Source organism: Bos indicus x Bos taurus, chromosome 4, assembly GCF_003369695.1.
Source record: "Bos indicus x Bos taurus breed Angus x Brahman F1 hybrid chromosome 4, Bos_hybrid_MaternalHap_v2.0, whole genome shotgun sequence".
NCBI lineage: Eukaryota > Metazoa > Chordata > Mammalia > Artiodactyla > Bovidae > Bos > Bos indicus x Bos taurus.
The window spans coordinates 68,418,398-68,433,440 of record NC_040079.1 but is presented as its reverse complement, the minus strand read 5'-3'; the positions used below and the strand labels follow the sequence as shown (position 1 = coordinate 68,433,440).

At 37.6% G+C, this 15,043-nt stretch overlaps 1 protein-coding gene across 9 annotated transcripts in view; it reads right to left on the bottom strand.

Annotated features, from left to right (window-relative positions):
• The window catches only part of ST7 (suppression of tumorigenicity 7), a 267,772-nt gene that overhangs the window by 85,116 nt on the left and 167,613 nt on the right, over positions 1 to 15,043 (bottom strand). For 7 of the 9 annotated variants that reach the window (XM_027539608.1, XM_027539609.1, XM_027539600.1 and 4 more), the window contains exons 6-9: positions 14,341 to 14,416; positions 12,165 to 12,233; positions 10,108 to 10,262; positions 7,572 to 7,669 (exon numbers count right to left, since the gene is read on the bottom strand). In XM_027539608.1, the coding sequence (XP_027395409.1) occupies positions 7,572 to 7,669; positions 10,108 to 10,262; positions 12,165 to 12,233; positions 14,341 to 14,416 (398 nt within the window). The remainder of the gene's footprint in view (positions 1 to 7,571; positions 7,670 to 10,107; positions 10,263 to 12,164; positions 12,234 to 14,340; positions 14,417 to 15,043) is intronic. The other 2 variants (XM_027539603.1, XM_027539602.1) reach the window with 1 other exon arrangement.

The following is a 15,043-nucleotide window of genomic DNA, read 5'->3' as shown; positions in this document are numbered from 1 at the left end:
GAGAAGCAAATCATGATAAAAAAGCAAAGGTCATATAAAGTTTTCAAAGTCATATAAACTCTGAAGATCAGTGCATTAATATTTATAGCATTTGCTTTCAAAATTCACTTTTTCTTTATTTGTAAGTATTGCAAGGATAGAATCTAGAAAACATGACAACAAACACTTCAGGAACACTTACTATGAACTAACATATTTTGCTGCATACTTTGTCTTTAGTTCACCTGGCTTCCTGGTGGCTCAGAGGGTAAAGCGTCTGCCTGCAATGCAGAAGACCCCGGTTCAATCCCTGGGTCCCACTGTCTTTAGTTCAATGATATATGTGGTTGTTGTAAAAGCTTGAATGGAACTGTGTTCGAGTGATACTTGGTTGCCTAAACTTATTAAAATGCTACTCCTATGCCTCCTGTCCACATAATGGTACTTGACTTCTCTCAACAATCAACATCTAAATAAATTCATCAATCAAGTTATTCATAATAATCCAAGATAAATTTCAAGAAAAAAAGGATATACTGATAAGATGGAAATCATGTGACCTTAAATGCTCTAGTTTTATTCCTTATAAAATTAGAGCATTTAAGATATAAGGAAAAAGAGATGAAAAAGGAACAGAAATTAACCAGTAAAACATTCATTAAAAATTTTTCTCCTGAGAAGATCTTTTTACCTATGCAATAAAACAGAATTTCTGTTACAGAATATTCTCTAATTTTTTAAAACAATTTGAGAAGGGCATACCAGTTTTTTTTTTTAATCTTTAATTTCATGAAGATTTTTCTTCATGACCATAAGTAAACAAAAACACAAATCAATAGTCCTTAATGTTCCAAAGAGTCTGATTAGTCCCAGAGGTTTATATTTTCTAAAGGGTGCTTTCACCAGAAGTGCTTCTCTTCATAAATCATTTAAAGGGAACCCTCTTGCTATTAATACTATTAAATTAATCCCCAAAGGTCAATTGCTTACACCCTAGGATACCTCTAATGACCTAGAAGGGATTATATAAAATGAACATCTACAATAATTTTCTGAATAGAACTCACTTTAATTTACATTAGTTTAAAAATAAACATTACCACTTCCAAGGAAGGTAGAATTAAACCATTACCAAAAAGGTGTCTTAACAAAGGATGGCAAAGAAAAGTCACAGGTGCAAAGTGCTAACTGGGAATTTGTATGCTACAGCTCCAATTCACAGACTCAAATATTTTCTTGATTGTCTGTCTACAAGACACTGTGCAGTGTGCTGGGAGGGACACATGAGAAAACTAAATACCACACCAGCACTCAAGAAGCTCAAAATCTAATGAACTTCACTTATCCCTTTTGTATGTTATTAAAATTTGGCTCAAAACACCTGTCTCTCTCTGTTCATTGGCCCTAATTTCTCCTTAATGAAGGGATCATCTCAATAAGTGATGTGAGATAAAAATTGAGAACAGTAAAGTACAGGGATAAAATACTTGTGAAAAAAAAGGTCAGGGAAAATGGTACTGTATTACCTCAAAACTTGTGGAGGAGAACCCTTAGGGAAGAAGCTCGGAAATTGAACACCCCCAAGAAGGCTTAATTCTCATGTGGAAACTTGGTTAAGATACAAATCAACTCTGTTCAAAATCCTTACATGATCAGATACGAATTTATAGGCACAAAGAAAAGGGGGTGAAAAGATGTACACTGACTCATGAGTGTGTTACCTCAGTGAGATGGCATAGCAGGAGTGGAGGAGAGAAAATAACATCCTTATTTCTTGACTTGTTACAGTGAGTAAAAATTATTCTTCCAATTTAATAGGACACCCATGGTATGTGAATTAAATGAGATGGTACATGTAAACTTCTTAGCAAAGTGTCTGGTGCATAGTAATACTCAGTATGTGTCTTACATGAAAAAAACTGAAAACCTTCCAGTTCTCAGCTGGGAATTGTAGAAATGAGGCTGAAAATATAGGAAGGATACAACCCAGGGATGAGGTAACTGCAGTTTCCTCTCACTAATTTTTATAAAGAACCCTGACTAAGAACACAAGAATAATGTTTAGCAGTTATAACCCTATCGTCTAGACTAAGAAAAGGTTTAACATGGTCAAAAGCATTAAAAAAAAAAAAAAAAAAAAACATGTCTTTAGCTAAATGTGATATAGGCGGTGAAATTCTGAAAGAATGAAAGTACTGACAGAGAGTTTTGCTTTTGTATGTAACCTGGTGCTATGGATTGAATTGCGTACTCCAAAAAACTATACTGAAGTCCTAACCCTCGGTTCCTATGAAAGTGACCTTACTTGGAAACAGGCTCTTTGAGAACATAAATAAGTTTTAGCTTCAGAAATGATTAACATCAATAGATAAACCCACACAAATAAAAGTCGAGGTCCTTAGTAATTTTAAAAGGATTCTGAGACCAAAAAGCTTGAGAACTAAGGGTTGATATTAGCACCTATTTTTAATTGAAAAAAAATGGAATCAAACTATATCTATTATTACACCTTTCCTTATCACTTAACAATATATCTTAGACAGTAATGGTAAGAATAGCAACACTAACTGAGTACTTATTCTTTGTAAAGTCCTGTGCCAAGTGCCTTGCAGGAATTATTCCATTTAATTCTTATACCAATCCTATGAAGTAGGTACTCCACTAGCACCCTGGCTATCACTAATGCAGGTGATTGGAAGATCACCTTCTCAGAACTATGCATTAGCTATGCAACCTTGAACAAGCACCTACGTCAAGGGCTGTTATGAGCATTAAGTGATTCATATTTGTAAAGCACTTAAAATAATACCTAGAACATAATAAACACTGCAGATATGTTCATCAGCATTCAAACCTCTGAGTCTAAATGTCATTTTCCATAGTTGTAGATGGAAATCTAAAAGAAGGCTTAGAACAGTCCAGGAAACACTTCAAATTTGGGAAGTTAGGAAGATGAGGAGAAACTAGCCAGGGAGACTGAGACTTCATGAGGACTAAGAAGCATGGTTTCCTAAAAGAAATAAAATGTTTTAATAAGCTTGTGATGACCTGTGTCAAATGAGAGGCCAGGATAGCGAAAGAGGTAGAGCTGCAGAGACAGGATGAAACAAGAGTCAGGGATAACAATGCAGAGGTCTGTAGAAAACTACCGAAAGGAAGAGAAACAGGTGCTAAGTCCAAGAGCCTGTGGTCAACTTTCAAAGGAGCTATACATTTTAGGGAAGAGGGGAAGATGATGATCTAGACCAAGGCAGGACCAAGGAAGACACTACCCCACATTAGCCTTTATTTTGCCTCTCTCTTACCCCTCCAACTAGGTCCCCACCAAAATCTTTAAGTTCACTTACTCTTGACTTCCCAGATCCCTATTCAGTGAGTCCCATCTAAGACTCATTTCCCCAAACTAGCACAGTCCCAGGTCAGTCAAGGGTTCTAGTAGGAACTGATTAATCCCAGGGATGCTTTAGAGGCTTGTACCTACCACAGGGGAAACTCAGACTACGGATAAGCAGAGTAAATAAAAATCTGATGTCTGCCCCAAAACACATCTACTCACTTCAGGATTCTCCACATCAGCGGTTCTTAGTGGGGGACAAATGTCTAAAGATGGGGGAAGCAACAAGCGAGGGGGCAACTACTGCACCTAGTGGGTAGAGGCCAGGGATGCTGCTGATCATCCTACAATGCACAGGATGCACACAACGAAGACAGGTGGCCCCGAATGTCAATGCTGCCAAGGCTGGGAAACCCCACCCTAGACTCAGTGACCTGCGGCAAGATGAGCTTTAAGAAGGTTCTCTTATCTGGGCACACACTCCCATCCATACCAGGGGCCAGATGGAGCACAGCTTAGGGGCCAGACCAGTCAGTCTCATGAATTCCATTTCCAATCAACTCAAACAGGACCAGGGAAGTATAGAGGAAAAACCTGAGGTTAGCTCATTGGTAAAAGTTAAAAAGAGAAAATAAATGGTGTTATATATCAAATGTTAACATGAAAGACAAAATTCTTCTAAATGAAAACAAGCAAACAGACTTTGCTTTAAGTTAAGAAAGCAGAAAATACAACTCTTTTCACTTTGAATATTAAATAACACCTTATAGTGAAGCTCAAAAGCCACCATGCTCTCTTAGCTCTGCTTGCTGCCAAACACTCTTCAATAAGGAAGGTACTCTTGTATTCTTGACTGCAAAAGGAAGCTAATTAAAGTGGGTTTTTTTGAGAAAATATCCTGAGAGTTAAAAATAATTAATGTCTTGCTTTTAAAAAAGAAACCATGAATCTTGACATTAAGGAGCCTATGTTTTCTTTTCTCATCAATAGTTCACTTAGAGGATCAATATTTGGATCCACTACCATCGACAGCCTTCCCAGAAATCCATTCACTCTCTTTCAGGATAAACCACTAATGAACAGTTTTTAACAGTTTTCCCTTTCTTAAGAGATTTCCAGAGAAATGTTTTAAAGAGTCTACTTTCTACATGGAAGGCATTTTGACTCTACCATTTCTGTTTCCACTTTAAAATCTGCTCTAGGAAAGTTTCAACTAATACATATGGGGTAGGATGGCTGTGTCTTAATGAAAAATTAGGTCCTTCTGCCCTAAGGCTTTATCAGGAGGGTGCCTGGAATCCAGTGTGCTGTTTTATCAAAGGAAGCTTTCCAGCAAGATGGCTCATGTGCACACTGTTAAAGGAGTACCCCCTCGGTGAAGTTCCTGTCTATGCATGACCCGTGACCCGAGAAGAGTCAGGACCGACCAACTGTCTCCTGCAGGGCTGGGGCCAGCTGCAGCTTCAACAGAGAGATGTTTCAATCTTCCCTCCTCCGCTTAGGGTTCCAGGAGCTTCTGAAGGAGAGAGTATTTTGGATATTTCTCTTCAAAACACATTTCTACCACGTCTGACAGTGTCCTTCACAGGACTGTTACAACACTGGGTCCCCTATCTACTGGATGTTCCAGAAACCCAGTCAAAAGACAACATGTATTGGTATTCTAATAATATGACAGATGATTTTTTAATAAAAGTAACCAAGAAACATATATATATAAATATAGATATACACATGTATGTGTGTGTGTATATATATATATATTTATACACATATGACGGAGAAGGCAATGGCACCCCACTCCAGTACTCTTGCCTGGAAAATCCCATGGATGGAGGAGCCTGGTAGGCTGCAGTCCATGGGGTCACTAAGAGTCGGACACGACTGAGTGACTTCACTTTCACTTTTCACTTTCATGCTTTGGAGAAGGAAATGGCAACCCATTCCAGTGTTCTTGCCTGGAGAATCCCAGGGATGGGGGAGCCTGGTGGGCTGCTATCTATGGGGTTGCACAGAGTTGGACACGACTGAAGCGACTTAGCAGCAGCAGCAGCAGCAGCAGAGCAGCATACACATATGAAAAGAGAAAGACTGATTCATTTAAGGAAAGGAAATCAGAAATATCTCAAAATGCTCATCAGAGGAACAGTTCAGCAAATTTAAGACATATAATGGAAAAAAAGTCGGGCAAAAAAGGGAAGCATATCTATTGTAGGTCAGGTGTTTTCACATTATGTCACTTCATCACTCCCTCAATTAAGCTTTTAGATAAGAATCATTATCCCTGATTTACAGAAGACAAATGAAAAGCCCATGAAAGGGAAGAAAGCTGCCCTGAGTCACAAGGTTAATGAAGAGCGAATCTGAGATTCACTTGCAGGTTTTCTTACTCTCTGCCCAGCATTTATTTTATTGGATCCCAGATTTACACCCCCCCACCCCCGCCCCCTGCCCAAGATCTATTTGTAGACTATGTCAATAAATGGAATTGCAAATATAAAATAATGTTAAACAAAAATTAAACCACAGTATAGATGTATTGGTTTTAATCATATGAAACTTTATATGTATATACTAAAAATTATGACAATCAGAATGAGGCTGATTGAAAAAAAACTGGAATTAAAATCATCTGAGTTTGTTTTTCCTATGAAGTTGCTTAAGCATATAATAAAGAAAATCACCAGAATCTATTCTTCAATGCATGCTTGTCCCAGGCTAATTAAGGTTAAGAAAAGGCAATAAATATAAAACACCTTGTTAAAGCCTGAATGTGCCAGGGCCATTTTAATGTAGCTGGGCCACTTTCACATAGGGAAATACCCTATCCTTCATAAAATTCTCAGCTCTTTCAGTGACTGGCAGCGTTTCTTCACTCTATTAAAGGCTGGAATGCCTGCAAGTGAAAAAGCTTTGAGAGCAAGTCATGTCTCTACAGAAATCACCTTTTCTAAAATTTAGCACTTATACTATATAACAAACATTCTTTCAGTTCTTCCTTCAACAAAAAGAATTTAATCCTGGGAGGTTCCCTTTGCAGTGGCTTTGCCTAAGAAACATCTATCACCTTCAGTCAAGTTAGAGTTATTTTGGAATCTCCCTCCTGTGTTCCTCTCTGCAGGTCTGGGGGCTATACTGCTGTTTAGTGGAGTAGCCAGAACCCAAGCCAGAAGCATGGGTCTCACTTGTGTCATCCCATTACGCTGTAACTTGCAGAAACAACCAGGGGTGATCCTGAAGTGCAGACTCCCACTGCCAAAGAGTAACTGAGAATTTACATGAATAATACTGGTCCAGAGACAAACTGAGAAAGGGCTCACTGGGTTTACACAATCCTGTTCTCAACCCCAAAGCTGAGACCTGTGCAAGACACCACTTTTATTTTACCCCATGTTTCTTTTACTTTTATAATGGGCAATTTACCTATGCCTCCTAATTAAGTAAGACAGTAAAGGAATGAAACGTTGACAAAGGCTTTCTGAGACTGTTTTTCAAAAGAAAATGGTTTATAAATACAATCCCCACTGGTGTCTGTTTCTTTATGAAAAGCATTTCTTACTATAAAAAAATAAAAAGTGGAAGTAAAAGTTCCTCCACTGGTTTCCCTTAAAACCACTGTTTTTATTTAAAGTTACATAATAATAACCTCCTTTGGTTCTCTTGTTTTAAAACTTTCACCTATTTCTTCTCTTAGTATGTTGACTACTATTAATAAAATGTCTTGATTCAAGAACCTAGGAAAATGCTTGAAATGACTCTAATAAGATTAGATCATAATGTTATTAAATTTGAGAGTAGCAATTTGAGCCATAGTTTATTCAAATCGTCCTAACAACTAAATACAAAAAATGTCAGTTAGCTAAAATGGCTGATCTCATTCTTGGCTTCCGGCTACAGCCCCAAAGGTCTAATAACAAGGATATTTCTTTAACAGGCTAGTCATTCTATTAAAAGTTTTGCATGTATTATCTCATTTAATCTTCACCACGATCCTAAGTAGTAATTATTATTATTAGTGTGTTGCTATTGCTAAAGTTATTGTTATTCCCATTTTATGGATGAGGAAATAGGGCACAAATAAGCTGAGTCACTTGTCCGAGATCACTCACTGACTAAGTTGTGAGGTAGAAGAGAAGCCCAGCCCCCATGGCAGCACCACACCATCAGCGGTACTATCTGCTGTGGTCTCACTCGGCGAGCTCCTCCTTCTCTAGGTCAGGTGCATTGCCACTACTCCCAAACACCGCTTCACACTCACATCTCTCATCATTTTCACTGCTTCTCTGGTCCTCCCGAGTCTTCTGGCACACATGGCTAGTCTTCTTTTGATGTAGACCAAGACATTGGTGTCTCGTCCTGAAGAGGGAGACATAAAACATGAAAACTTAAAAAAAAAAAAAAAAAAAAAGAGCTTTCAGCTGAGCAGCAAAAAAAAAAAAATACAGAAATACAGAGGCGTATTTTCCACGCCCTTGAAGGAAAACCTCAGAAAGAACAGTCTGCTTCTTTGACTTTTTCTTACTGGAGGAGCACTGACAACTTTGCTAATAGCAGAAGGTATACAGAGTGAAGTCGAAGTACTTAGCCTTCCAAGGTCAAAGCATGTGACTGATTATTAATCCATGCTTTTGAGTTAGGATATTGAATATTCGATAAATAAAATCATCTGCCACAAAGTGCTGGGAAAATGGACATATCCACATTGCATGCGGTTTATAAGCAAAAATTCCACATTCTTCTAGTGTGCATGCCTTTGGCAAAGATGCAAAGAGGTGAATCTCAGGTTGCATCCTGATGAACTATTATTTCTTTCCTTCTTGACAATAAGTCTAGAGAAGCCTCATCTTGAACTTCTGTTTTATATTATTCTTTCCCTAACACTAGTGACATCATAATCATCTCCAGGTCCCCAAAGCAGTCAATTTCAGATGGCAACATAACACATTCCAGATATGACAACAGACTATGCAACAAAATGAAAAACTACCCTAGTGTGAGAGAAAGTATTGACAAGCTAAATAGTTGTAATAATAGTCACCAAAATGGCTCTTAAAAAGCACATTAACAACTTCTCATCTTAATCTCTTTATTTAATTATGTGTCTTTGTGGATATGTTTCCAGACCAGTGAGAACATGCATGTACTTAATCCTCAATAAAATTACCATGTTTTAGAAAAATATGACACACCTGTTATAGATTAAGTATATGTATAATATGCAGCTATTAAAAGATGTTAAGACCAAAGTCCTAACATTTCAAGTTTCAAACAATGAGAACAAGATGTGTGTTGAAAATTTGCCAGATACCTGCCAATTATTTTAAAGATGTGATTATATTTTTGGATAGATTTGGGCAACAGGTTGAAAGGATTAATTTACAGAAGAAAAGACATAAAGAAAATTTCTCAAGTTGTATTACAGATTTTGTAATTTTATGTATTAATCCTCATTTAGTTCACAAAACAGACATTTACTATATATGTCTACAAAATTCATGGTGTTATACATATTTTTTTAAAAAAGCAAGAGAGACATGATGATTAGAGAATTGATTAACATATACACTGTGCTTAGTTGCTCAGTCGTGTCCAACTCTTTGCGACCCCACAGACTGTTGCCCACCAGGATCCTCTGTCCATGGGGATTCTCCAGGCAAGAATACTGAAGTGAGTTGCCATGCCCTCCTCCAGGGGATCTTCTCAACCCAGGGACTGAACCCAGGTCTCCCCCATCGCAGGCGGATTCTTTACCGTCTAAGCCACAACATATACACTACTACAGAATAAAAATAAAAACCTGTGCATTTGAGGGGTTATGTGGACACACTTACATGTACACGGGCCACAATGCAAAGATCTCACTGTACCTTAGTCATAGGGACTCATGCACTCAGTTTCTGCACCAAATTCAGGCTTAACAATCAAACTTAATTTTATAATCTCAAATATGAAGGAGATACACTTCTACTCTCCAAGATGCAGGAGAGAGAAATGAGTTGAGAGAAATATCATTTTAAAGAAACACTTCCAAGTTTGGTTAGACAATGAAAACATTCTCTCTCACAAGGATCACTAAATTTCTTCTTAAACAACCAACAAACTGACAAGTCAAGGAGCTCAAGGAATTCCAGAAATGGCTTTGTTATCTTGTTTTTATACCATTCCCCCAAACATCACTGACTCTCAGTTTAGTGTACTAAAATGAAAGGTCTCATGTTAAAGAGTTGTGTTAAATATGGGAAGTCATCACTTTAAATATAAAAAATATAAATAATTAGGAATTTAGGGCTCTTCCTCCCTAGAAGCCAGCAACGGTGCTTCCTAAACAATAGCTAAATACTGAGACAATCACCAATCGCTGTTAAATTCTTTAGCTGTCCTATTTCAATTCATGCTGTATAAGACCCATGAGATAAACCTCTTATAGCATTAACACTAATTTAAGTCCTGTTTGCCAACTAAGACTTAAAATTATGGGGCAGAGAAGCAACTGGTATATAGAACTGTGTTAGAATTATGAGGAGAAAAAAGGTTCACCATTAAAGGTTATTATCATTTATTTCTAGAGTTAAAAATCTATGGGGTGGAAAGAAAATATGAACAATAATGAAGCTATAATTTAATTATGTACTGTGCTCTTATGGACAAGAAAAATTAATAAAAACAAAAAAAGGCCAAAAACTTCATTTATTCTAAACTCGGAGAATCGTATTTTGAACTGGCCTGAAAACTTGCTCTGACTAATCATGTTACAATTCTGATCCCCCAGCACATCAACCTGGAGGAAACCTTACTGTGTTGGGCTTCATACTGGGATCCATGATGCTGCAGCTGCTGAGAACGCCGGTAACAGCCATCTCCAGCTTTCAGGGCCTGCTTAAACAGCTTCTCTGCTTCAGCAATGGTTGTTGCTTCTTCTTCAGCCAAGAGAATATAAGCAGTTGCACACCTGTCCATGCAGATAATAGCCACCATCAATTACAAATCCAGGGACATTGTAGTAGCTGTAGGAGTGCATGCAGAAGGGCAGGAGTTACACCAGAACATGCAGAGTGGCCAACTGGTTCATGCACCCCTGTTTGCAGTTGTTGACATAAAATAATGGTACGAAAGAAATGTCTGTGTTTTAGCTTGAAAGGGACGATGAGTAGTGTTAGGAGCATGGGGCTTACATATGGACTCTGCCCCTTATTAGTGTGTCCCTTTGGGCGAGTTATTACTCTGCCTCCCTGATGGAGAACATGGAATCTACTTGTTCACAGCATTGTTGTGAAGGTTAAGTAAGGTGATGCATGAAAAGTGCTCAGTACAGTAGTAGCCAGCATGTGGTACATGCTCAACAATGTCATTAATGATGGCAATGGTAATAGCTGTTGTTAAACATCTCCTTCTGACACTCAGTTAGAAATACCAGAAAGTTTACTTCTATTTACTACACACAGATTCTCTTTAGTCTTAGGATTTATTCAGAATGAGAAATTCATTAAACCAAGTAAGTTGTTTCACAAGCAGTGCTTCAGCATCTCATTACAGTTAGCACTGGTTTCCTATGTCAGAGAAGAAGCCTAGAAGAACCTACAGGTAGAGGTTATTTCAGAAGAGCTCAAAATTTGATTCAGCCTCAGTAGCAAGCAAGAGTTAAATTTCATACCTTTAACAATAATAGCTACCACCTGATGCTTACTATATATTAAGGACTGTACCAGGCACTTAACATATATCATCTCATTTAATCCTTTCAACAACCTCTAACGTAGAAAGTCAGAAAGGATAAATAGTCAACTAATGAACAAGGGGAACTCTTGAAAATTTAAACCTTCCAAATGGTAGAAGAACAACTCAACTGCCAAAGAAAGGGAATGTGATAAGGAAATGGTGAGGCCAGAGCAGACCACACAGGTCCTGATCTATAACATCCCTTGGCTTTCTCCACTGCCTCTCTCGTGGTCATTTCCCTATTTATCAGAGCCTCCATCAGACCACAAGAGAGAAAAACAGAAAGGGAAACCAAATGTTACTTCTACTATTCATAAACTAAAATAGCCAGCTAGGAAACAGAGGCTGAATTCATGAGTAATATGAGATTTGGGGTTACTCATTAACCTCAGCCTTGAGGAGGGGTCTTTTAATTCTTTAGCCAATCCCTCTAATTTCAGGCAGGACTGATCAATAGGGCTTTAAACTGAATGTGGTGAGGTAGGGAGGAAAAATGCCCAGGGAAAAAAAAGTTGTAAAACCAATTACTGTGGAAGGCAGCACATATGACTTGGAGAGAATAATCATGATGCTGAAACTGCCCAGTAACTCACTGGAGAAAATAAGTGGGTTGGGCAATCAGGAAGCAATACTTCATGCTTTAGGTGCTGACACATGAATATGGGTCCAGGGTTATAAAGTGAAAATTGAGATTATAATACTGAGTGGTAGACACAATATCAGAGGAATTAGCTATAAGATTACAGTTGGTGGGCTGGGAACTCAAGACAGGTTGGGGCTAGCTTGCTTGCTTTGTTTATTTATATTGCAAATAGCACTCTTAGGAGGAGAGGCAGAGTAGCACTACTGGCCAAGAAAGCATACATCTATGTGGAGACTCATGAATCTGGGGTAGAAACATGCTAAGAGTTTATGAGTGAAGGAGAAAGGAAAGAGCAGTAGAAGTGCTAATGGTTGGTGGGGACAGAACAGACTGCTCAGCTCAATGGGAGATAGAGATGATGTGTCCTTGTCACAACACAATACACATACAGAAGCAAGAAAGTATGGTGATGGGGGTGTCAACCATCCAGATATCTGCTAGAATATGTCTCATTTGGTTAGAAGGAGGGCACTTAACAGGTTCTTGACTTACTTTGGTAACAATTTTATCTCCCAGATGGTAGAGGAAGCAATTAGGGGAACTTCAACTCTGGACCTAATTCTGACCAAGAAGAAAAAAATAGTTGGTGAAATGAAAATTGATAGGAACATTCAGAGAGTTACTATGTCATTTCAGAGTTTAGGATAGTAAAAGAAGGTAAGGTGGACTTCAAAAAATTCAAAGAAAAGAGGCATGATTCAATGGCATGAGATGCAGAAGGCAAATGGTTTAAGAGGGTTGGCAGCTTCCAAATGTCTAATCACAACTGCAATCACAAATGATCCTCTCGGGAAGAAAAGAGGGGTGACAAGTAACCACTATGGCTGCACAGAGGTCGCTCACAAGATCATATTTTTAAAGGACATGTAAAAAAAGATGGAAAGAAGGTATGTGATGAAGGGCTATAAGAGAGTGAAATGAGCTTATAAGAATGTCAGGAGAGCTGCAACTTCACATTAGCTGAAGCTCGCAAAACAAAATAAAGGCAAAACGGAAAATGCTAAAGACAACCATCTATTCCCTGTATTCATATTATGTTTAAGGCCCTGTAACCACCCCAACTTCTCCAAAACCATGACAATATAAATAAGGAAAAAAGACAAACAACACAACAACGTCAAAACGAGGAAAGTTTATAGTTCGTAGCAACAGATAGTAAAGAGAAAACAAAACTCTCTAACTCCTATTTTCTTCCTGGTTTCTCCATCAGGAAGAATGACTGTCAGACTGACAAAGGGAGAAGAAATTAAACTCTAAAATGAATTAAAAAGATGTAAGATAGCACATAACTGATCTATGCTAAATGAATTACTATACTGGGATGGGCAAATCCCAGAAAGCCAACAGATCTTGTAGGCAGCCCATGGAATTGCTCTCTGCGGATTGTTAAGAAATCACAAACAATGGAAAGGTACTAGAAGATGAAATGACAAATGTAGTAAAAATGTTCAAAAAGGGGAAGAAGGCAGACTTCCCAAACTACAGAACAATTTGGTTCTGATTTGGAAAGATATTCTAATGGATTATTAAAGGGATAGTTTCTAGGCATTTTGAAAAGAAAGTAGTGAATGCTGGAAGCTAGCTTAAATTCACTAAGAATAAATAAATCAGGCTGTGTTAACCTAATGTACTCTTAATGGATTTACTGCACATTAAAGATCCATAGCTACAAGTAGTATCTCAAAACGCAGAAATACAGGCTGAATCATGGTGTAACTAGGTGGCTTAGTAATTGGTTGTACAATAAAACCCAAAGAACGATGGTTTGTGAAAACATGACTCTAGAGCGTGGTTTCTATATGTAGCGTCACAGGGTTCTTTCCCTGGTCCTGCCACTTTTATCAGAAACATGGATGACACATAGAACGTAGGCATATCAAATTTACAGATGACAAGAAACTGGAAAATAAATATGTTGCATGACAGAATCAGAAACCAAATAGATCAACAGGTTACACTGGCAGGATTTCCAACTCTCAAGTGAATCTTTTCACTAAGACCTCTGAAGATTCTGTAACCTTCTTCAGAAAAATCATAAAATAGTTTAACAATGACCACTTGGCAGGGAGAGTGCTGAGGTGATTCAAGCACCAGATGGGTGTTTGAGTTACATGACCTTTAAGGCCTCTGCCAACCCTGAGCTTTTATGACTCCAGTTTTAAGAATCTCTCATTTTCTGAGATCTCCAGACAAGAGTTTCCAGCCTTCCTTGGTGACCCACAGAATGTTTAACAACACTAAGGACATCATTTCCTCCTTGTCTTGACCTTGTAATATTTTTAAAGTGTAATTTCTTCACTTTATGTTTTTACTATGTTTCCTCCCCAGTAGAAGTTCTACCTAGAAAATCTGATGGCACAAATGAGCACTGTATGTCTGGAAAAATGTCCCTGTCATAATGTGTTAGGTATGAAAGCACTGTATTTATTTTATGTCCACACAGTATTCCACAGCTAGCCCTTAAATGATTTAATTTAGGACCATAGCAAAGCCACTAAATTTTTCTCTAAAATGACTAAAACTACCTTCACATGGATGTCCTTTAAATTTTTTTTAAATAAATTAATGCCCCCAAAATAATCCTCAAATTCAAATACATAGTTTAGTGTAAGTATCCCATGAATGGCAACTGAAAACATTCAGCAAAGCAAGATTTCCCCCCACTTACTCATTTATCTCTAAGGCTTCGTGGGCAGCAGAAATCCTAGCTTGGGGGTTTCTCTCTCTCCAGGCTTTCTGCATTACTATTTTAGAAAAAGAGAGATGAAGTCAATATATATAAGTCAATATATATGCTCAGGAAGATTCAGTACAAGAGCTAAATTAATAGCTTTTTTTGAATTACAAAAGAAGAGTTCACTTACCAAGTGGGTTAGCCCAAAACTCTAAAGTCAAACAAATACATTCGAATTTGCTATTCCATTGTCCTTCAACAGCTGATTTAAAATCTTTCTTAGGCTCATAAAACTAGAGACCTAATATCTTATATACTAACCCATAGTCTATAATCATAGAGACTTAATTAAGATTTCTTAATCTGGGAGACATGACCTTTCATTCTGTCTCAACCAAAGATTTAGTTAGCTTCATATAAGATCTATATTTCTTAATATAGAAAGTAAATTTAAAGTAAGTAAATCCAACTTTGGTATACGTTTTAAAAATAACATTTTCAATTATAATGAGGGGACTCATGTCTGCAATAACACTTCATGGCAATAAAGCTTTATTTAAGTAGCAACTTTCTGTGTCTTACTGGTCAATCTCCAATTTAATATTTTATTCATCAGGGTTTTTGTAGAGCAGACATTCTAAAAGTAGTCACTTTGATCTCTAAAACAAACAAAAAGCCCTCCCACTCAGTAACTATC